The 25,075-nt window shown below is 39.2% G+C and overlaps 1 protein-coding gene across 1 annotated transcript in view; it reads right to left on the bottom strand.

The window, feature by feature from the left end:
- The window catches only part of LOC124871194 (ras-related protein Rap-2a), a 28,849-nt gene extending 3,774 nt beyond the window's left edge, over positions 1-25,075 (bottom strand). The window contains exon 1 of the mRNA XM_047370292.1: positions 23,968-25,075. Within this exon, the coding sequence (XP_047226248.1) occupies positions 23,968-24,281 (314 nt within the window). The 5' untranslated portion in view covers positions 24,282-25,075. The remainder of the gene's footprint in view (positions 1-23,967) is intronic.

Genomic DNA, 25,075 nt, shown 5'->3' with positions numbered 1-25,075 from the left:
GACATTAGCATCACGTTTTACACATTCTGTTACCATACTATGAAATACACATGGAGCTGAATTATTCACAGAAAGAAAAAACACCATCCTTGTTTGCCAGAGTGACGAAGAAAATGTCTAATTCCATATAGAGAGCTTTAACGCTATTCCAGGTGCCGCAGTCTGAGCGCCTTTCAGAGGTCAGAAATCCAGATTTCAGCATTAAATACGCTTGAACTTCAAGACTTTGATCTACTCATAAATACATTATCCTGTGAACTTTATTCTCAACTATCCATCTCCTTTCCCTGGATTGGCTCACCAGCCGGAGACCAACCACCAGGAATTATGGGGTTGAACTCAGAGCTTGACCAAAAGCATGACAGAAATCCAATTTCATCTTGGAGTCTACTAGAATGAGAAAGTACTACATTGGGTGTATGGAACCCAGGTCTCATAATTACTTTAGACCCCATTCGTTGGTAGAAGGTGTTAATGTTAAACTCTTTCCACATTTCCCTTTAAAAAAAATTAGTAGACATTGAGGATAATCGAGCAGCAGGACGTTTACTTTTATAACTGTTTTCATTTAAGAAGAAGAAAATAGACACTGTCTAGGTTTTTTGTAAAAAGTTTTAACATATTCACATTTATAAATACAAACTTCAATGTATTTTATTGGGATTTTATGTGCTAAAACAACACAAGGTAGCACATAGTTTTGAAGTAGAAGATAGAGGATAAAAAAACCCCGGTGCAATAAAACAGCAGAATTTACCTAATTTGTAAATATAGTCCACCAGAGTGTAATTTAGATATAATATAAATCCAGCTGTTCTGTGGAGGTCTCAAAGGTTTCTTAAAGAACTTTAGTGATCAAACAGCATCAAGAAGACCAAGGAACACATCAGACACTTCAGCAAAAACGTTCTGGAGAGGCTTAAAGCAAAGTTAGATTATAAAACAATTACCAAAGTGTTGGACATCCAGCATAGCACGGTTCATCCCATAATCTGAGGAGTATTCCACAACTGCACGAGTTCTGGTCATGAGAACAAAATTAAACATTTTGGCCTAAAATTAAAGTGTTATTTCTACACACCATCTCCACAGTGAAACATGGGTTGTACAGCATCATGCAATGAAGAGGTTTTTCTGCAGCAGGGACAGAGAAGCTGGTCAGAGTTGATGGATATAGGGATAGAGTTAAATACAGGGCTTCCTGGAAAAAAACAGAGGCTGCAGAAGATTTGACTCTCGGGTGGAGGTTCACTTTCTAGCAGGACAACAACCCTAAACATACTTTAAGAGCAACAGACGAATGATTTAGATTAAAGCTTATCCATATGTTAGAACAGCCCAGTTCCACTTCAGACCTTCATCCAATTGAGAATCTGTGGCAAGACTAAAAATATCTGTTCTCCATCTTTCCACCCAATCTATCTGAGCTATAAGCTATTTTGCAAAGAAAAACTGGCATGAATTTCAGTTTCTAGCTCGCAAAGCTGGAGAAGAAGCCAAAAAAATTGGAACTGTATTTTTTGTGAAATGGGGCTCTGCAAAGTATTGACTAAGAGAGGCTGATTAAAAGGCATGCCATACTTTTCAGACTTTTAAATGTAAAAAAATATAATGATGTTTATTTCTCATTTCACAATTATTTACTACTTTTTGTTGGTCTATCACATAAAATCCCAGTAAAACGCATTTAATTTGTGGTTGTAATGTAACGAAATGCAAAAAAATGGTGCAAGAAGTGTCAGTACTTTTGCAACGTAATGTATCGCTACCACGGTAGTAAAGCCATTTGCGGTTCAAATCTTTCAGAGGAAAAAAGGTTAACACCCTTCTTACCATCTGAGACATTATTTTTATAGCAAACTAGCAATTACTTGGCTGATATGTTACAAACCATGTAAAATCACCGCACAGTTAGAAAATGAATTAAATACTTCAAAACAATTAGGATTTGGAACTAATTATAAACTATTTCTATATTCAAACAACATTAATTCAAATCATAAACTACAAAAGAACCAAATAATAAAGTTGTCTATCGTAGTTCAGAGGGAAATTTGTTTTGTTGCAGCAGCGCATGAAGGAACAAAATAAAAAAACCCGAAGGAAAAAGAATGTAAAAGTCAGCATTTTCAAGCAGAAATCTCTCTGCTGCACCTGACAGAACTGATGTCAAATGTCTAATTTTCATGGAGATCTCAGTCAGCTTCCCTTGAATTAGCATTACATTGTTTGAAAAATGAGTTTTTTAAGTAGATAGCTTGCCTTCAATAAAAATATTTTTATCTCAGTGTGAAACAGCTTTGAGAAACATCTATATACATATTAACAGGTTGTCACACTCACCAGGCATAAAATTGGCTATAATTACAGACCTATTGGAGACATTAACATTTGTCTGTTGTAAAGATCATGCTGAAAATCAATGGGTAGATCCAAACACTTGGTTTGTTCCAGGATTACAAATGACTGAGTTTGCAGCAGCATTAAAATCTTGAAACAGGTCAGGACTATTGTTTTAGTTTAGCTTATCTCAAAAAATCAATCTAGTCTTTGCTGCAAAAAAATAAAGCGGGCAGCATGTTTATCACAATTTTTGGTTTCACGTAAATAAAATTGGTGTAAAATCTGGAGACGTTTGTCTTACTTTCTTCAAAGCCCAAGCACATTTACTGATAAATCCACCAGGATGATGGGAAGAAAACATTTGTCAAACATAATCTCAGCTAGTACTTTTCTACAAGTTTTCAAGCAAAAACTGTGTACTTTTCCAGATTCAACTTTCCCAAATTTACTGTCCTTTATGTTCATTTTAAAACGTAATTTATGACAGAAATTTCTACTGTAAACAGACTTTACTAGACACCAAAAAGAAAAAAGGAAAAGAAAGACACAAAGAAGGAAAGAAAGGAAGGAAGGGTACCAGAAACAAAAGGAAAGGACACAAGTAGGAAAAAATGGAAGAACTAGCGAAGGGAAAAAAAAAGACTCAAGATAAAAAAAAAAGAAATAAAACATACACGGAAAGAAAGAAGGAAGGGCCCAAGGACGGAAAGACAGGAAGGAAAGAAGGAATGTTACAACAAAAGAAAGATGGAATGGAAAGCAAGAAAGGCAGGGTATAAGAAAGGAAAGATGAGGCAAAAAAGGAAGGGAGGGAGTAGGGGCACAATTAAGGAAAGAAGAAATGACACATGATGCAAAAGACAAGAAGAAAAGATGGAAAGACAAAAGGAAGGAATGACGGAAAGAAGAGAGACATGATGGGAAAATGTAAGGACAGACAGAAGTAAGAATCCAAGGAAGAAAGGAAAGATAGGAGGGAGAGATGAAAGTAGGAAACAACCAAGCTGGTATTTTCTTTTTCCATGCTTATCCAGACCGGGAGTATAGTGGAATATCATTCCAAACTTTTCCAGACTTTATAGCATCCCTGACAGTAAAGTTGGTGTAAACCTTGAAAGACTGATTTCTCAGATGCAAGGAAACTTCAAGACACCCAAACAGAGGAACCTGTTTAATTAGATGTTCTATGCTGCGGTTTAAAGAACATATACTTCCACACCAACCCGAAACAAGTAAACAAGTCAACCCATCAGGAGTATTGAAATAAAAAAATCATAAAGAAAGAAAGAAGTCAGTAAGCATTCATCAGCCATATTACAATTTCTTTTAATCTAAAACCAGCAGAATGGCTTTAAAAAGGTCTTGGAATTGGTTGTATCTTTGTTTCAGTTAATGAGCGAATAGCTTGTTGTTCTGTTGGTCAATCATTATTTCTACTGCAGGCTACAGTACAAAAACCAATGGTTTTCCTTGGGCTAATCTAAGAATCCAAATTTCATTTCGAAAATTGGGAATATTGATACCTCATATTTCTGTGACAATCTTTAAGATATATTTATTTATTTCTTATTTTTATTGTGTCCAGAGGACACAGGGGAAGTACAAATTGAAGGGACCCGCCAAAGGCAAAATAAATGCAAATTAAATTGTCTCATTAATAGCCACTTATAAAGATGGCCTGCGTAAAATTGTCCTCAAAATGTTTTAGTGTGGCCACACTTGCATCTAGAGCTGTCTGGAATCAATCAGATTGACCAGGACAAATGTTAGTCCACGTTGTGAAGGGCGTCTTTGACTTGCTGATCTTCACACCGCTAAAGCTATCCTTGAAAATTAGCTACATAAAGGTTTCCTGTAAGTCCATGTCTTCATTGGACTCTGTTCTCAGATTCCCCTTGGGATAAACTGTAACTAGTGTCACAAAATTAGCTCTGAGGTCAAAAACACCTGTTTCTTGGTGGTTTTGTTTTGAGTGTTTTGGGGGAAATGTTTGTGCGTCTGAACAGCTGATTTTATGTGTTCAGCTGGTTTAGGATGTTAATGCGTAATTCAGAAAGCTGATGTGTCCTTTTTCTTTTCTCTCAGCCTTCAGGCAAGGTTTATAATTTGTAAATTGTAAAATTATATTTAGATCTGACCCGCTCTGGCCATTGCAGTCCTTGCAGGTTATAGTTGACTTGAGTGTCTTATCACCATTTTGACTTCCAATGCTGCCTAAACAATTGTAACCAAATATGTTAGAGGCACAGAGAGACTGCATGCAAGGTACTAGAATAATTAGCTAACACTTATTGCAGTCTAGGTTGCAGTCTGCATAATAGCGAGACATTTGTGATATATTGTGCAGCTTTAATACAAATCATATATAAGAATATAAGAATAAAACAAGCCCTGAAAATTTTTATGTAACACTCACCTTGCATTAGGACTTAAAACTAAAATGTTCCACCCTAATGTTCTTGGCTGAGGCTATTGGTTTAAGGCCAGTGCAGTCTTTTTGTCATCCCATGCAGCTCCTTTGGGCTGCACCAAAACAGTAAACATGCAGTATATAAAAAGAGTGTGTATATATAGTCATAATAACAGAGGAGAAAACCAGCAGTTTCAGGGGTCTGACATGATGGCTGCCACGGATACTGAGGCTCCCAAGGCGTGAGCACAAAGGGTGTCAAACACTCAGTCCCTGGACTCAACAGGGTTTTATATGTTACAGCAAGGCTACTCTTTCAAACAGTAAAAAACAGATGAATAACCGAGGCCGGTTGTGTTTGTGCTGGGACAAAAACAGCATGTGTCACACTTTAGCTTTGAGCTTTGGAGCCTGATGCCAAAAGGCAGAAAAACACCCAGACTGCAAACACCCAGACACATCTTATCTATAATGCATGATGCAGACCATCTCACACAAGCCAAGCCGATGAGTAGTGGAGCTCAGAGACATTAGCATTTCTGCTTCAAATCTTGGCCAACATTATAAGAATGAATAAAGTAAGGGAAAATATTCCTTATCGAGCCCAATTCGGTTTTACTGACACTTACTGAAAAGGATTAAAAGGTTTGTGCTTTTTCAAACAAGCGTTGATTAGAAGCTGCAGAGAGCCTCTAAGGGATTTCCTAAAGCTTATTAAAACAAATTCCCTGCATCTCCCTTAATCAAGTTAAACTCTAATGAAAAACACTGGCCAACAAATACCAAACTGGATGGGACAAATGGACACTGAAATTGAAAAACAGCATACACAGTATATCCTTGAATGTGATACAGAACAGTAAAAGCGATGGCACACTCTAAGCTCCATGGGGGTAATCATGCTGTCTGCCATGGGCTCATGCTCTTAAAAAGGACATCACCAAATAAATCTGAAATGCAAAGTATAATTTTACTGGAAATTTGTTCACACCAAGCGAGTGGTAAAAAAAAGAAGATCTAAACAATTCACACCCTCATATATTAGGGTTATCGTCACAGAATTGGGCCTCAATCTTTATGTCTTCAGATGTCTGAAAAGGACATCAGCATACTCAGCATATCTCATAATTACAATATTCAACAATATTAGAAAGGCAGTTCATCTCAGTATCTCAAATAATCATTGGTTACGAACAATGTTTCCAGACCACATATTCTGAAGGCACAACAAACTAACCGTGAAGCAGATGGGCTACTGCAGGAGAAGACCATCCCTTGGTGTCACTCCTGTTAGCTAAGAACTAGATATTGAGGCTACAAAATTTGTACAAACTCACCAAAACTTGTCAAAAACAGATCGAGCAACACTGTCCAGTCTGAGTTTCAATTTCAGCTACAAAATTCAGATGGTACACTCAAAAATTTAAGTAAACAACACAAAAGCATGGACCCTACCCTGCCTTGCATCAAGGGTTCTTCCTGGCTTTTGTGGTGTCATGGTGTGGGGGATATTTTCTTGCCACTCTTAGTACCACATAAGAATCATCGAAATGCAAACTGCCAACCAGAGTATTAATGCTGACGATGTCCATCCCGGTATGCATAGGGTATCTTCTAAAAGTGACTTACAGCAATGCAACAGTCTGTTGTCAAATGTCACTCAATAATCTGACTAACTTTGAGTTTCAGTTGGTAAACAAGCCATTATTTGCTCTTTAACTAATAATGTTATACACTGCTCAAAAAAAGGGAACACTCAAATAACACATCCTAGATCTGAATGAATGAAATATTCTCATTTAATACTTTGTTCTGTACAAAGTTGAATGTGCTGACAACAAAATCACACAAAAATAATCAATGGAAATCAAATGTATTAACCAATGGAGGCCTGGTTTTGGAGTCATCCACAAAATTAAAGTGGAAAAACACACCACAGGCTGATCGAACTTTGATGTAATGTCCTTAAAACAAGTCAAAATGAGGCTCAGTATTGTGTGTGGCCTCCACGTGTCTGTATGACCTCCCTACAACACCTGGGCATGCTCCTGATGAGACGGTGGATGGTCTCCTGAGGGATCTCCTCCCAGACCTGGACTAAAGCATCCGCCAACTCCTGGACAGTCTGTGGTGCAACGTGACGTTGGTGGATGGAGCGAGACATGATGTCCCAGATGTGCTCAATCGGATTCAGGTCTGGGTAACGGGCGGGCCAGTCCATAGCTTCAATGTCTTCATCTTGCAGGAACTGCTGACACACTCCAGCCACATGAGGTCTAGCATTGTCCTGCATTAGGAGGAACCCAGGGCCAACCGCACCAACATATGGTCTCACAAGGAGTCTGAGGATCTCATCTCAGTACCTAATGGCAGTCAGGCTACCTCTGGTGAGCACATGGAGGGTGCAAATATTTTGAGAAGGACCTGTATTAGCTTATTGTGATAAAGTTCATTATTTTCCATAATGTCATGATGAAAATTTAACATTCATATATTTTAGATTCATTGCACACTAACTGAAATATTTCAGGTCTTTTATTGTCTTAATACGGATGATTTTGGCATACAGCTCATGAAAACCCAAAATTCCTATCTCACAAAATTAGCATATTTCATTCGACCAATAAAAGAAAAGTGTTTTTAATACAAAAAACGTCAACCTTCAAATAATCATGTACAGTTTTGCACTCAATACTTGGTTGGGAATCCTTTGGCAGAAATGACTGCTTCAATGCGGCGTGGCATGGAGGCAATCAGCCTGTGGCACTGCTGAGGTCTTATGGAGGCCCAGGATGCTTCGATAGCGGCCTTTAGCTCATCCAGAGTGTTGGGTCTTGAGTCTCTGAACGTTCTCTTCACAATATCCCACAGATTCTCTATGGGGTTCAGGTCAGGAGAGTTGGCAGGCCAATTGAGCACAGTGATACCATGGTCAGTAAACCATTTACCAGTGGTTTTGGCACTGTGAGCAGGTGCCAGGTCGTGCTGAAAAATGAAATCTTCATCTCCATAAAGCTTTTCAGCAGATGGAAACATGAAGTGCTCCAAAATCTCCTGATAGCTAGCTGCATTGACCCTGCCCTTGATAAAACACAGTGGACCAACACCAGCAGCTGACACGGCACCCCAGACCATCACTGACTGTGGGTACTTGACACTGGACTTCTGGCATTTTGGCATTTCCTTCTCCCCAGTCTTTCTCCAGACTCTGGCACCTTGATTTCTGAATGACATGCAGAATTTGCTTTCATCCGAAAAAAGTACTTTGGACCACTGAGCAACAGTCCAGTGCTGCTTCTCTGTAGCCCAGGTCTGGGGAATGCAGCACCTGTAGCCCATTTCCTGCACACGCCTGTGCACGGTGGCTCTGGATGTTTCTACTCCAGACTCAGTCCACTGCTTCCGCAGGTCCCCCAAGGTCTGGAATTGGCCCTTCTCCACAATCTTCCTCAGGATCCGGTCACCTCTTCTCGTTGTGCAGCGTTTTCTGCCACACTTTTTCCTTCCCACAGACTTCCCACTGAGGTGCCTTGATACAGCACTCTGGGAACAGCCTATTCGTTCAGAAATTTATTTCTGTGTCTTACCCTCTTGCTTGAGGGTGTCAATAGTGGCCTTCTGGACAGCAGTCAGGTTGGCAGTCTTACCCATGATTGGGGTTTTGAGTGATGAACCAGGCTGGGAGTTTTAAAGGCCTCAGGAATCTTTTGCAGGTATTTAGAGTTAACTCGTTGATTCAGATGATTGGGTTCATAGCTCGTTTAGAGACCCTTTTAATGATATGCTAATTTTGTGAGATAGGAATTTTGGGTTTTCATGAGCTGTATGCCAAAATCATCTGTATTAAGACAATAAAAGACCTGAAATATTTCAGTTAGTGTGCAATGAATCTAAAATATATGAATGTTAAATTTTCATCATGACATTATGGAAAATAATGAATTTCATCACAATATGCTAATATTTTGAGAAGGACCAGTATGTCTCCAGACTCTGTCACATGTGCTCAATGTGAACCTGCTTTCATCTGTGAAGAGCACAGGGCGCCAGTGGCGAATTTGCCAATCCTGGTGTTCTCTGGCAAATGCCAAGCGTCCTGCACGGTGTTGGGCTGTGAGCACAACCCCCATTTGTGGATGTTGGGCCCTCATACCATCTTCATGGAGTCAGTTTCTAAATGTTTGTGCAGACATATGCACATTTGTGGCCTCCTGGAGGTCATTTTGCAGGGCTCTGGCAGTGCTCCTCCTGTTCCTCCTTGCACAAAGGCAGAGGTAGCGGTACTGCTGCGGGGTTATTGCCTACGGCCTCCTCCACGTCTCCTGGTGTAGTAGCCTGTCTCCTGGTAGCGCCTCCAGGCTCTGGACACTACGCTGACAGACACAGCAAACCTTCTTGCCACAGCTCGCATTGATGTGCCATCCTGGATGAGCTGCACTACCTGAGCCACTTGTGTGGGTTGTAGAGTCCGTCTCATGCTACCACGAGTGTGAAAACACCACCAACATTCAAAAGTGACCAAAACATCAGCCAGAAAGCATCGGTACTGAGAAGTGGTCTGTGGTCTCCACCTGCAGAACCACTCCTTTATTGAGTGTCTTGCTAATCGCCAAAGATTTCCCCCTGTTGTCTATTCCATTTACACAACATCATGTGAAATTGATTGTCAATCAGTGTTGCTTCCTAAGTGGAGTTATATTGTGTTGTTTAAGTGTTCCCTTTATTTTTTTGAGCAGTGTATATATATATATATATATATATATATATATATATATTAAGATTGAATGAAATATTATATTCTGTTTCAATAAGTCATGAATTTGGTATTTCATTCAGATTCGCTGGATACTAATAAACAATTACAGCCAAATAATTGTAAAATTAAAACTAGTAAGAGTCACTCAAAAACTTCCATGAGTTACATTAGACGTTTTCTGCTTTTTATTCTTGGGCCAGGATCTGGGATATCTGAGTAAAGTTCAAAAAGGGTTTAAAGTCACGAGAGTTAACGGTCAAGTCATGTTGCAAGTCTGATTTTGTTGACCCCTTCAGGGAATGCACTGCAGAAAGAAATTATCACCATTCTAGATTAAATATACATTTGAGAATGTCAAGTCTCAACCAACTCAAAAACTTACTTATTCAGAAGTTTGGAGTCTGATTTAGGACACTAATCTTGTTTTTAGATATTCTCTAATTTTGTTGCACCTTCGGCCTGTCCAACGATATTCTTCCATCGGTTTTAACGCTTCATTTCTCTTCCTAATAGTTTCCATTCAGAAAGTCTCTGCTTCAATATCTTCGAATAAAAGATTCACCAATCAGAAATCTGTGGCCAATTTCCTGTTTTTGTAAAGCTCCAACTAGCCGAGTTTGGCCGATTTCGATTTCTCTTGAAGAACAATAATATGACAGGAATATATTTTTCTAGCCTCCTTGATATGACATTTTAATAATTATTTATATTAGGAGAAGACAGTCACCATTAAACTGAATTTTACTAATATTGAAAACAAAGACAAAATCATTACAAAGCTGATGTTTAAACTATCTTTAGAATGGCTAACCCTATTAAACAGCAATCTCCATGTACAGGGGTTGGACAATGAAACCGAAACACCTGTCATTTTAGTGTGGGAGGTTTCATGGCTAAATTGGACCAGCCTGGTAGCCAGTCTTCATTGATTGCACATTGCACCAGTAAGAGCAGAGTATGAAGGTTCAATTAGCAGGGTAAGAGCACAGTTTTGCTCAAAATATTGAAATGCACACAACATTATGGGTGACATACCAGAGTTCAAAAGAGGACAAATTGTTGGTGCACGTCTTGCTGGCGCATCTGTGACCAAGACAGCAAGTCTTTGTGATGTATCAAGAGCCACGGTATCCAGGGTAATGTCAGCATGCCACCAAGAAGGACGAACCACATCCAACAGGATTAACTGTGGACGCAAGAGGAAGCTGTCTGAAAGGGATGTTCGGGTGCTAACCCGGATTGTATCTAAAAAACATAAAACCACGGCTGCCCAAATCACGGAAGAATTAAATGTGCATTCCCTTGGCCCAATACTTGTGCTAGATGGGTGCGTCACTGCCAAGGACTACCGAACCATTCTTGAGGACCATGTGCATCCAATGGTTCAAACATTGTATCCTGATGGCGGTACCGTGTATCAGGATGACAATGCACCAATACACACAGCAAGACTGGTGAAAGATTGGTTTAATAAACATGAAAGTGAAGTTGAACATCTCCCATGGCCTGCACAGTCACCAGATCTAAATATTATTGAGCCACTTTGGGGTGTTTTGGAGGAGCGAGTCAGGAAACGTTTTCCTCCACCAGTATCACATAGTGACCTGGCCACTATCCTGCAAGAAGAATGGCTTAAAATCCCTCCACACTAATAAATGATTGTGGTCCAAAACCAGGTGTTTCAGTTTCATTGTACAACCCCTGTATATTCCCTACTGCAGAGTTCCTCAATTAGCAGACCAAAATTGTTTTGAACAAATCTGCTCTAATTAAAAAACATCCTGACTGGTTAATTTATTATTTCCTGTGTCTTAAAGAAACCGCTGCACTGATATACACATTTACAGTGATTACAGTGATTTACAGTGTGCATGCAAATAACACCTTAGACCAGCTGGATGGACTTTTACTACTGTTGATGCCCAAATCGGAGATGGATTTTAGTGACTAGGAAGATAAAGCTCATGGAAAGAGGTGGGGAAATTGTGATGATGGTAACAAATTGAAAGAGTAAAGGAAATGTAGTTCAATCACAACAAATATATTATTTACATTATTGCAATTTCATATTTTCCTAGTATCGTACAGCTCTAATAAGTAGCCTATGCAGTGAGCCTTCCATTTTGTTTTCATTTTCTCTATTGTAGCTGTTATTATCAATAGTTTTACACAGAAAGCATTGGGCTTTTTCTATTGTAAACCATCATATCTCTCTGGTTTGCAGTCCCCTTTGAAGGTGGTAAAACCATTTACATGTGATGGAAGAAACAACTTGAGCTGTAATGTAACTCATCATACAATAGATCACATGGAAGCAGTGAGATGGAGAATCCCTGACCTGCTGCTGGCCTGGCTCTTCATCTCGTGCTAAATTGTGGCCTCGAGCAGCTGAGAGCGAGGGAAATGTTTACATTCCATATCAGAAAGGTCCTTTATGTTTACAGAGAACTGTTAAACTCATTTTCCACTTCCAGTTCTATTTGTGTTGCTCAATTTACCGAGCTCGGCATGACTTTAACTCTGCTCTAAGACAGAAATTAATAAAATCGGACCTCAGTTATAGATGAGTAACATCTTATTGCCTTCCTGCTAATATGTGCTTGCAAAAGTTCAGTTTTCAGCTAGTGCTTAACAAGCCTAGAGCCTACAGAGGCTAACTGTAATGACTCTGAGTCATAACGGCCCAAAAGCCACTCACAATGTCAATTGTCACTTACAATGTCACATACAATTTCTGACATGATCAGCATTTTAATTGAGCTTTTGAACTCCGAATTAGCCAAATATCACACTGAGTCTGACTAAAATGTCACATATCAAAGTATATGAGCATTCAAATTTATGGCCTGGGGTGAAAAAAAGTCCTTGGATTGTCAAAGCAATGAAACTTTGGTAAGAGTATGAATGCCTCTTGTAGCAATATTCTGGAAAATATTCTCTCAGCTTCACAGTGGTGGTGAAGCAAAGAAAATCTGAAAATAATCGTCAGTAGGACCTATTCCCTAACTATCGCTATGAATTCTAGGCACAGTTCATCCAGTAGAGGTACCCTGCATGGCTAAAGTGCTTCTTGCTTTCAGGGTGGATTGGCTTGTGTTTACATTCCAGTTTCTGGTATTTCCTGGAGCCATTCTGATGCTATCCAAAACTGCTTCCATAATGAAACAGAAAAAGAGTTTTCAACGTGGTGTTCAAACTACAGCCCACTGTTTTCATTGGAAGATATTTCACCATTCCTCTTTGAACAATATCTCTAAATCATCCAGACTCCTAGTGCTGCATTTCATTAAACTCGGGATTTGGAACTGGGATGTTGGAGTTTATGTCACCTCCGAGTTGTAGCGGTCCAGTATCCTGTTTGTTTCCGTTCGTATTGCTAGCAACTGTAACAGCAGTCTTACAACAATAACAATGACAATAACACTGTTCTATGTGGTATTTCATGCAAATACATGACGCTGAAACATCTTGTCTTATAAACACTAAAAAGTAGTGTGTGTACAACGGACTAAATGTTACATAAATAATAAACTGCTAAAAACAGTCACTGTAAGAACGTTTTACTACTATCGATGCGAGTAGCAACCATGTTGAATGCGGAAGTCGGGTATGGTCGCATTGCCCAGACTTTCCAACTTGTAATTCCAACTTTGGCAGGCGTTCCAGTTGAAATTTCCTACTTGGAGGTTGGAAATTGCATCCTCCAAGTACAAATGGAATGCAGCATTAGTCTTCTCTTATGATCTCTCCTCCTCAGCTCATGCCACAGGTTTTATATAGGTTCAGGTCTAGAAACCGTGATGACAATGGAAGAAGGTTAATTTTGGTTATGTTCTTGTGTTGATTTAGTTCTGGATCATTATCCTGCTGAAAGACCCATCATGTGCAATTTTTTTAGTTTTATGTTAAAGACACCTTTTTTTAATGTCGTGGTATTTTAAAGGGGTTGTGATGCCATACATCCCAGTTTGGTTCCCAGGGCAAAAAGGTCACAGCATCACATGTTCCCCACCATGGTTTTCAGTGGGCATGTCTTTTTTTCACCAGACACGGAGTGTTTGCTGCAGTAAAGCTTGGTGTTAGCCCCATCTGACCAAAAACAACACTGCTCCAGTTAAAGTCACCAGGAGAATTTAGTAAGTCTGAACATTTACAATTGTCATAATAAGACAGAAAAAGTTTTTTTTTGGCATGCTTTTCAAACAGCTGATGGGCATGTAGTTAGCATTCTAGTAGTCATTATGTAGACTTCGGGACAACAAGATGACACTCTTGGCTCTAGTTCTCTAAGGCCTGGCACCCACCATCTAATTCTAAAAATTATACAGGACTTGAAGGTGTCACACTGTCGCAGCGAGATATGACGGTAACTCCTGTCACACTGCAGGATAGATTATGCCAGACTGCACGACTTGTTGCTGCAGCACAATCGAGTCAGACAGATCCCACAGATGTACCAGTCCATTAATTCATGTAGCCAGGTTTAAGATGTTATGACACTTATTTTTACAGTCAGATGTTGGAAGGAGGGAGAGGAGTGTGGGGGAAAGGAGACAGCAGTAGAAACACTCATGGGTGGGTAAAAAACATCGGTCGCAGCAACAGTCACACTGTACAATTTTCCTAGACAATATCAGACACTGGTAGATTTGTTGTGGGTAGTCTTTGTTTATGGGATCTCTAAATCGGCAGTCAGAGTATGTGTCACACAGGGCATAACGTGAGTCTTGATTTTTTTTTTTCTTACCTCTCCTACCATCCTCCTCACAGTGTGTGGTTGCAAAATAAAATTGGGTTCTTGTTGAGCCTTGTTTGGCTGCTGTTTTAAACTTTGAATTTATACTCGTACTGTAGATTTTGGGCAAGTCTAGGCTAGTAGCTAAACATGCCCCATTAGCTAATGACTTATAAAAAAATCAACACACATCTGTCTTAGTTTTCTGGCACGCTTTCTTGTCTTTCCCATTTTGCACATAAGAGTACATAAGTGAAATGTTCCTTTCTGTTATGTTTGCAACTCAAGGAAACAGAAAGTTGTGGACTACTAATTAAAAGCTTCTATACACAACTAAAATAGAGGTCATAAAAATGTTTCAGTTGCATTTATTTTATAGGAACTGTTAGGGGGTGCTAGCAAGTGTGGCACCAGAAACACTGTCAAAAAATGCTTTCACCGTAGGGGATTGTTTTCCCACTGTGTAAAAATTTGCCCAAATTGTTAGATTAATCCGAGGTTTTCAATGTGAGATTAGGCTGCTGCATTAAAAGATGAATTTATTTTAACAGATTAAAGATTATTAAGTGTGGAAAGTTCTGTAAAACAAAGTATCTGAATGCCAAGCCAAATTTCTTGTAATTATTATAGACCATTGTTTCTTCCATAGATTCTAGCCTAAGACAGTAAAGGTGACTGATGCTTCTTACAGTGATTCTTTCAAGCATTTGGTGCATGAAAAAAACTTTAAACAACCACTTTGCACAATCTAAGAGGTAACTACAAAGTCAAAAAACAAGCATATGAACTGCACATATAAGAGATTTCGCAGGACAGAATGGTTAATTATAGTACCCTGTTTCACCTCTGTCTTCCATGCTGTCCTCGGCCATGGTCTGTTAAGTTACCAATCACAATTTATCCCTTGTGTAACCTTAACCGTAGCTAGAGAAAGGAGTGATGATGTCCCTGGCAAACAAGCAATCCAGGGTGTAATCACGAGCTCTCACGGCCTCTGTGCAAACAGCCCTGCCTGTGCCGTTATGTGCACACACTGATAGATGCTGACAGGGTTCAGAATGAGAGTGACACACTACAGCGCCTCTGACCTGAGCGAATGCCAATACGGTTGTGAATGGTCATCAGTGTTTTGGCAGCAACAGACAAAAACACAAGACTAATCTAACAAGTGAAGTTTGCTCAAAAACACTTCTAATGGGGCTGCGAACCTCAGTCTGAAACAGATACCTCTAATCACTGCAGAAATATTTGGCTCAGGAGGTACATTTCTCGTGATTTCTAATGCAGTCAAGAAAATTCTCATTTTTTCAGTCTGTGACGCAAAGACCTATGTCTTTTTATAGTTTAAACTAATGCAAGCATTCAGCTGGGCGTTACAGCTGTCTCCATTCAGCGCTGACGGACTGCAAATGAATTTCAGAGAAGGACAGCCTAAACATCGGAGAGGCAGATATAGAGCAGAGGTACAAAATTGCCAAAGACAGAAAACATTTAGTCACAGTCACATTCATGCCAGAAACCTCAAATTGGTGGGAAATTGTTAAAAAAACGTCTTTGAAAACTGTGCTGAAATATAACTTTATTACTTTCAGGTTACTTTCAATAGCGACACCTTAGTGTTTTTGGTTTTTCTGGGTTCATCTTTTTTTCAAATTCAGGGCTAGCCTATTCAAATGCAGAGAACAAGCGAGAAAGACTTAAGTAGTATCTACTGTATATATCAACTGCTAGTCGGTAATCTGTTTTATTTTTTTAAACTTCCTGCTTAGATGTGTGATTGACAACAGTTTGAAGTTAGTTTACTAAAAGAGAAAAAAAATGTTTTAAAGTTATTCTGCCTTTAAGTTGTTCAAATATCTAACTAGTGATTCTAGTACATTTCTATGAATTTTGTTCCAATGACTGTTCCCAGAGTAGAGATGATTTGAATGCCATGTAATACAACTGTAATCTGCTGTTTTTATAATATCCTGTGAGTCAAACTTGTAGAACAGCAAACTTAAACTAAAAACATCAAGAACATTTGCTGCTAATTATTCATTTATCACTGTGATTCTGGTGGTAAGAAGCAGGCGTTGCTACTGAAAGGAATATTTGATCACTGTCTTGAAATAAGCTTAACATTACCAGACATACTGGTTTATAATTGTTTCTAGGCTGAAAATGAGTTAAATCTAATATTTTGCCTTTCTAACAAGAGACACCTGATTGAAATTCTCCCCTAACCAATCTATATCCCTCTCACCCCCATATAGGGGTAGACATATCAGCTGCTGTGTTCATACTTTGACCTGGATAGGGGTGATGGCATTATGAGGATTACCCTTTTTGATTTTTCCAATACCTTCAACACCATTCAGCCTCCTCTGCTGAGTGATAAGCTGCTCAGAATGGGTCAGCGCATCTACTGTCTCCTGGGTTGACGCCTGTCTGTCAGATAGGCATAAGCCTGTGCGGCTGGGGAGTTTCCTGATCAATGTGATGGTCAGCAACAGAGAAGCAACACTCTCTGCTCTCCAGTTCACCCTCTATAACTCAGGATATTCAGCAAAAGCTCCAAGTCATATTACCTAAAACTGTCAATGGTTTGTATGGTGTTTTACAGAATAGCAAAAGTTAGAACAGAAGGCAACTTTTTGAAATAGTCTTGCAGGATTCATCTCGTCCTATTTACTTAACTTCTGTAGCAGTAGCACCTATGTGCAGTATAAATGGCATCTTGAAATTGCGACACTCCCAAAGAATCCAATGCGTAGAAAGGCAATGGTAAAAAGTTACTTAAAGCTGCATGTTTTATGCAGGGCAGTTATATAACATTGTGGACCGCCCGTCAGATGATAGTTCTGCAATAAACATGCAACCACGAACCCCTCCATTAAGAATGAACTTTCACAGGAACTTTCACATCTTAGTCAGTCTGTCAAGATCATGTGTCGTGTGTGTGTGCTTACACAGCATGCTCTGAGATTACGGAACCAAAGGGGCATAGTTTATGCAATGTTCAGATCCAAATGTTTCTGGCACAACTTCACCAACTTCACAGTAAATTCAATGAAACAAAAGACACACATTGCACCCATAAGAGCACAAAAAAATAGTATTATGATAAGAATTATCAACTTGATAACAGCAATAGGCCACACCACTACAAGTTTATTTCTACATATAGATTCTATAATATCAAATTAAGACATTTAAAAAAAATTAAAAAACATAAATGTAACAATGGGGTCAGTCACAGAAACTCATTAATGGATAGATCTTCATTCATACCTGTAGGAGGTAAACTCTTTAGGTAAAATATCCAGAAGGCCTCTTTTTCCAAATAAAAATTAATATTACCCTCTTTGGCAGGGTTCGATGGCTTCCATGCCTATCTATCTATCTATCTATCTATCATAATTGTGAAATCCTGTTCAGTAAGAGATTAGTCTGTATTAGGTTGTGTTTTGTAGCTGTATAGAAGTAAAAGGATTAAGAATAGAAAAAAATTTGCAATCTTTATGACATTAAAACTTATGACACTATGCTCAATGTAATATATTGTTTAAACCAGTGTATATTAAAAAACAAGAGCACAAGAAAGCCTTTAAAATCCTTAAATAAAATCTCTCACTGAAATATGTTGTTGCAAGGCTTGTTGCAAGCAAGGTTGCTGCATCCTGCTAGACAGATGCTGAGGTCTGTAAACATAAATCCTAAAACTCTTTCTGCACAATTTAAACAGAAAATGTCCATACTACTACGGAGAACAATCTCTGTTAAAAAGGCATACGATGTAGAATCTGGGTTAAATATTTATAATGGAAATCAAGACAATGCACTGATGCACCAGGCTTATATTTTAACTGCTGGAAAGCACAGGGGTGTTAAATGAGCTGATAGAAGACGTGTGTGAGGTGTGATGTTTTCGCTCCAGAAAATTCTTCAGTGATAGTAAACAGCGCAAGACAGTGTTCGTACCAAAAGCCTGACTGCAGTTGAATTGTGAGCATGCAAGTATACATATTTACATATAAACATAGTAGCAGGCTGAACATACCTTTTCCCATTTTTAAATCATATGGGGAAACCATGTTGACCTCATTCTTTCAAGCAACAGGGTTGCTCGGGGAGTACACCACACCAAGTCTAAATCCAGCCAAGTGACAAAAAGAAGCAGATTTATGTTGACTGCTACATTTTTTGAAAGCATCATGCATCAGATATTGACAGGATGTCATAAGAGATGACAAACTACAATTCTCACATCAGATTCATCTGCAAACTCCACATGATGAGGCTCAAAATAATGAGCTCTATTTTGGCATGAGACATTTTCTGGTATCAAAGTATAGTAAGGCAATAAATAGCTACAATTGCAAATTTGTTAAAAATATTCCATCACACCATTCCTACTACAGTTTAAAGACGTTTTAATGAGACCAGACTTATAAAAAAAAACACAAACACACTGCCCCAGGAGTACTTTCTATGTTAAAAAAAAAAATAAACAGAGTTAATGGGAGTAGTACCTCTCTTAATGCCCTTCTCTAAGAAAGAAAAAAATTCTAAGATAAGCTTAGTACAAGATAAGCCTTTAGTACAATCTATGTAAAAACACAAAATCTTTCAATGGCTTAGCTCAGGAGAGAGACGTCGTTAAACAGTCAACCTGTGCAAAACAAAGAATCACCACTTCCCAGTCTTATTAAGCTAACACTTAAGAAAACTATGGGCAGCATGCCTGCAAATGCCTGTAGGCTGGCTACCAGAGCAGATAGTCTGACTAATTAACCTGCCAGGTAATACTTGCAGTGTTACTCAATAGAGAGCAGAAGTGCAGAAGGGCAATAGGTTTTAAGCAATAGGCACTTGTAAACTACAGCCAAATTTAGCAGTAGTTTATTCCATACGGTCACTTAAATCCGCTATGAAATCAGAAAAAGGCGGACCCAAGATTCAGCCAGACACAGTACTGAAAGTTTAAAAGGTTTATTCAGCCACAGGAAAACGTCACACAGGTAACACTCCTCACAGCTTCCAAGAATCACTGAGGCAGAAAGAGGGATTAGTGACTTGTAGTTTTTCCAGATTTTGCAGGGATCAGAAAAGTCACTAACCTGCTTTTGTCTTGAGTGGAACTTGAAACCCAGAGGGGAAACCTCAGTGGGCGGCAGGCGGTGATCTCCCCAGCACAGGTAAGAAGTGACTCCAGGCTGAATAATCCGAGGGCTAGGCTGGCTCAATAATCCAAGGACAGAAACAGGGTCAACGATCGGAACAAGAGGCGTCAGGCAAGGGGCAGGCAGAGGCATAAAGCAGATGCAGGAAACAAGGTCGACAACCAAACTCCAAATAGTCCGACAGGGAGCAGGCAGAGGCATAAATCCAAAAGGCAAAGCAAGGTCAAGAACAATGATCAGACAGGAAGGAACGCTGGATATCTACTCACACAATGGCTTTCAAAAATCTGGCACCATCTGCTTGTCAGAGTCGGTATATATTAGGGAAGACACAGGTGTATGGCATGCCACAGATTGCACTGCACAGCAGCAGCCACCAGGTGCATCTAATTTGCTGATTGCAGCCAGGGAGACAGGGTAGAGCAGACGTGCCAGAATCATAACAAAATCTTCATACAAAATAACAATAAATAAATAACATTAGTCTTCTTGAACAATAATTGTATTTTATGGTTTTAGCAGCATTTGGAGCAATTATTGCCTTTCTGTTTTAAATGAAAGCAATTAGATCATGTTGTAACCTTTCGTCTTGAATTTGTGTGCAAGTACACAGTTAAAGTGAAACCGTGGTAATTCTAAGGTCATCATACCTTGATTATTTCATACTAACAACTCCAGTGTCTTATGAACCTTCATTTTTGGCAGTTAAGTGAATGGTGCCTGCACACTAAAACTAACAAAGTGATCAAATAAAAACAGCAAGGCAGCTAATTCACACTTAAGATATCAGTGGGATTTTACAACATTATGCACCATAAGCATACAGTAATGTTTGCACAGTACAGGGGGTTAAAGCTAAGCAGCAACAGTAACACTATCATCTCCATAGTGACAATCAGCAGCTGTCTCTGATGACCTCATGTTGGAATCATCTACTCATCCAACTGGGATTGGGCATGGGCTTTCCTCTGCAGAACCTGGCATGAGAACGAGTGCTATATGCATCCTTACAGTAGTGAAATCTGTGCTTACTCTGTGGCACCGACTCTACAGCATTCCTGGCTGGGTATCAGTTGCAGCATCTGGCACAGTGGACATTAGGCATAGGCCAGAGTGAGATTTTCGTACTATGACAACCTTCAGTAAGAACAACGGGTTCACCAAATCACAGTAGTCAACAGTTTTAAACACGCATGTATCACACTAACTAATTTCTTTCATTTAAAACAGAAAAGGAAAACATTATTCCATCTTCCTTAAAAATAATATTAAATATTGATTTTTATAACTATAATAATGTTAGCTATATTACTAAACAGACAAATTTGTTGTTTTTATACACGAGGAAAAGCTCAAGCGGCCTTCTTTCTGGCAGTGTGTTGCACCATACAGCTGGGGAAGACTTCAGTCATTCCAGTGCTTTTTCTGGAATATCATCAAAAGGTTTTTAAACCAACAAATGGTAGAGATGGAAATGTTAAGCTGTTTTAAATGGCAACTGGAGGAGGAATGTTACTTTTTTTATATGTTTATTGCTCTCTTGGCTAAAAGCTGATATAAACCATTATTACAAACACCAAACACAGTTAAAACTACCAGCAGTTGAATCAGAAAGTAAAAACTCCACATAATGTCATCAAATCTCGGTCTCAGCTGCACGCCCCACAACTTCCACACACTCGAACTACATGTCAAACTGCAGATTCAATGATTATGAAAATATAAGTTTTGTCACAATCCACCCAGGATTTACTCGACCAGTAGCAAAAGAAGTCCAGAATTATCACGATTAAAAAACATAATCTAAAAACTTTCTTACCTTTGTCTTTTTCTTCCCCAAAAGTTTTGTTTTCGTATTTATTGAGTAACTACATATCCCAGTATGCTTTGCAAGCGGTTTTAGCAAATTTTCTGCCTCCTGGTTTCGGATAGATCGTCTTGATTGGACGAACGTAAAAGTCACTCAGTCTGTGTCACAGGTCTTTGTCTTTTTACAGCTAGTGATTGGCGGGACTGACATGAACGTGTATAGTATAATCTGATTCTTCTGGCCCTACGGATGAAAAGGAGAGCTTGTTTGTGCAATTCAGACAAACCAAACTCGAGTTATTTCTCTGCGTAGAGCTGCTTGTAAGTGAATATACTGCAATTGAAGTGAAAGAGAGCCCCGGGTCTTCGTGTTTTACTAAAAATAGAAAATAAATGTCAGTAATTAAAAAAGGAATTAACCATTTTAGACATGTAAAAAAAAGTTTTGCAAGTAAAATCAAAATTTTTTGTAAATGGTGCCAATATGTGCCATACTTGCCAAGGTATGTCTTTACTAAAAGAGCTCTGTAACTTTGCTTTACTTTACCTCAGCTGCAATTTTTGCACAGGTAATGTCCACAAGTGGATGTAGGGTTTGCAAAAGTTTGTAGCCTTATTCATGATATTTCTAAAAGGTGTATATACAGAAAAACGTCTGGCAAGGGAAAATAATTTTTTTTCTCTGTTCCATTCTTATTATCTCTGAAGAAATAGCAGCTACTGTGATATTTACGCTTCTGTTGGAATCTTTAATTTGATACCAAGATTATTTATATAGAGTTTGTAATTGCTGAGAAAACTATTAGATCTGGGCATGTTATTTTGAGCACAAACTTCACCAAAACACCTTGGGGGTTAAGTTTAGAGAATTGACTTGACACCAATGTTTGTCCTGCTTGGACTTTTACCCGCCTACAGGATCTGTGGGTGGGTCCAAAAAACATTAAAAGCGTGAGTTGAACTATAGGAACAGCTTCCTGATGCCATTACAGATCCTAGAGTGACCACCTCAAATTTAAGAGCCCTACTTGTAAATTCATTTTAGGTTTGAAATTTTGTCTTTAACATTTTTACTTAAAGATACTATCCAGTGGTGTATTTTATCACCAATAAATGCACACTGGCAATAAAACCCCAATGAACCATGGATTTCCAAAGCTCAGTTTTACAAAATACTGATTTGTATGTATTTGGGTCTATGACATCACAAGAGGCACAAGAATCGAGATGATTAGCTGGCGTTAGTTGAACATTCAAATAAAAGGTGACTTTTGACAGATTTTTAAGTAGATTTTGAAACATTTGAGTTGCAATTAAGCTACCAGGGATGCCAAAATTAAAAAACACGGGTGATGATAGTCTTTAGAGAGATAATCGTCTTTAGAACTTCAACTGGTACAAGTGTGAATCTTTCCTTCTGCTTGTGCATTTTCCTCCCTGCATGCAGTCTGAACTCATATTAAATTAGCTTACCAAACAATTTCTCACTTTCTGACTGTTGAGCAGTGGGACTTCTTTCTTACTTATGCCTTCTGGTGTTGACTAGAATGATAGGAATAGTAAACGCCACCCATTCTCAATCTGGACCCAGTTCACGCCTTAATTTTAACAATATATTGGTGCAATGCAATGACGTGTATATTTTTTACATTCAAAAAGATTTAATTCCTATTATTAAAATGATAATTTTGTAGCATATAACATTTTAGATTTTTTCGGCATTTTCAGCGTCAACATTAGCTCGTCAGCTAAGGGCTAAATGCCAATCACACGCAGTCCTATGGGACCAAGAGTGTGAGATTAGCATTGGAAAGCCACAGAGGAAGATTGCACAATCACAAATGGTTCTTATAAAACCTTCGCCTGAAATTGACTGTTAAAAATCTATGATAGTTAAATCTGGCCATTCCAGTCTGCTTCTATCCTCTTCACAAAACATTTCCATGTATTTAATTATTGCAAAAGTTTGCTGAAATCCATGCAGTGTTCTTACACTGCATGAAATTTGCTAATGTTTTGCTGCAGCATTACAAAATAGATGTAAATACCTTTTAAAGGAGGAATTTGATTAAAAAAATAAAGAAAAAACTAATAAAATAAAAGTGAACAAACTGAAAAGTACATAGATCAGTTGCCTAGTTGTCAGTGGTTCTCAAAATGTTTGTAAAACGCTTCACCTCAGTAAATACATAAAGTGTTGTCAAGACATTTTACAATGAAAGTACAACAAGAAAAAAACAATTCCTAACTATTGGTAGTGCATGATTGGATGACGGTTGTGATTTAAATACACATTCCATTAATACTCTGAAATTTACATTTTATAAGTTTCAAGTTGGAAAAATGAATAGAACCGTTGACATTAAGTTACATTTCCAAGTCAGAATACCTGAGATTTCTCACCAACTTGACTTCAAAATCCAATATGGGTGCCTCACATGTAAAATGTAGTAATGGCCGTCATAAAAACAAAATATCGGAATACCGGAATTTGTTCTTAGTAACACTAAAGGTAGCCACCACTAATGGTATTCTACTTGTAACCATGGTTTGAGAACCATGACCTCATGTGATGTCACTAGAGTCATCTAAGCTTTTTCTGAGAGGTTGGGCTTTACTTTGATTAAATACCTTGATTTGCAACAAAATGGCAAAAATAAATAGCAAAACCTGATAATGGCATGTTGTTTTATACATGGGAAACTAACTCTAAAGTGAGTTTAGGAAGTGGCTTTAACATTGTACCAACCTTTTCACTCTTATGATCTGATCCCTCATGGGCTTTATGTCCTGAAAGCTTTGCTGGTTGACCAGGCTGTAGACCAGTATGAACCCCTGTCCGTTCTTGATGTACAGATCCCGCATGGAGGCGAACTGCTCGGTACCGGCGGTGTCCAGGATCTCCAGCACCGAGGGCGAGGAATCCACCTCGATCTCCTTGCGGTAGAAATCCTCTATGGTAGGGTCGTACTTCTCGATGAACGTCCCGGTGACGAACTGCACGGTGAGGGCTGATTTCCCGACCCCACCGCTTCCCAGGACCACCACTTTATACTCGCGCATCGTGGGTTTTTAATCAGCTGGTCAGGGATATCAATCTTCGCGCGTCATTGAAATAAAGTCAAAATGTTTTCCCCCCACTGCACGGTACTGCGCTCACCATCCACGTCCCATTTTGAACGGGCTCGTCAATAGCGCTGTCATTGCTCAACTAATGCAGAGCACAAAGACTCGGAGGGTTTCATTGTGGAAATTCTTCCCCGTCGCAGGCAGGCCACACGCTGGCATCCGTGGACTGGAGCTGTCCTCAAAAAGCGCGCACAGGGAGGATGAAAATATAGCCCGATGATGTGGACCGTGCGGGGTTTTCATCTGCTTGTGCCCTGTGTGTGCATCAGAAAAAAACAAACTTGGTCCATCGAGGACGCGGGGGAGGTGGGGTGTTAGAATAAACTACACGCACAAATTCTCAAGCTGTGGGGAAAAGCAACACAAACTAAAACTGCAGCTACACCTAATTATAGAACTTGCGTCTCTTTGTTTTTTCTTCACCATCTCTGGCATGTCTCTGCTTCTCCCTCACCCCCTTCACCGCTTTCCGGAGCAGATTCCAGCCGCCATACTCTCGGGTGGAGACCCGCGGTCGCTGTGTAACCAGCTGGTCCCCGCTCGGCTTCCGTACCGAGGCAATAGGGGAATAAAAAACAAAATAAAACAAACTAAAAAACGAAAAACACAGTGGCCCTCCCTCATCGGACGGACAAGGAAACAGCCCAATGGCGGACTCCGCGGTTCATACGCCTCACTCGGGTCTGAATGAGAGCCACGATGAGCGAGCCAGTGAGATTTGGCAGAGT

This window comes from Girardinichthys multiradiatus, chromosome 7 (assembly GCF_021462225.1).
Source record: "Girardinichthys multiradiatus isolate DD_20200921_A chromosome 7, DD_fGirMul_XY1, whole genome shotgun sequence".
Taxonomy (NCBI): domain Eukaryota; kingdom Metazoa; phylum Chordata; class Actinopteri; order Cyprinodontiformes; family Goodeidae; genus Girardinichthys; species Girardinichthys multiradiatus.
Note: the sequence above shows the minus strand (reverse complement) of the source record. Positions and strands in the feature narration are given on the sequence as shown.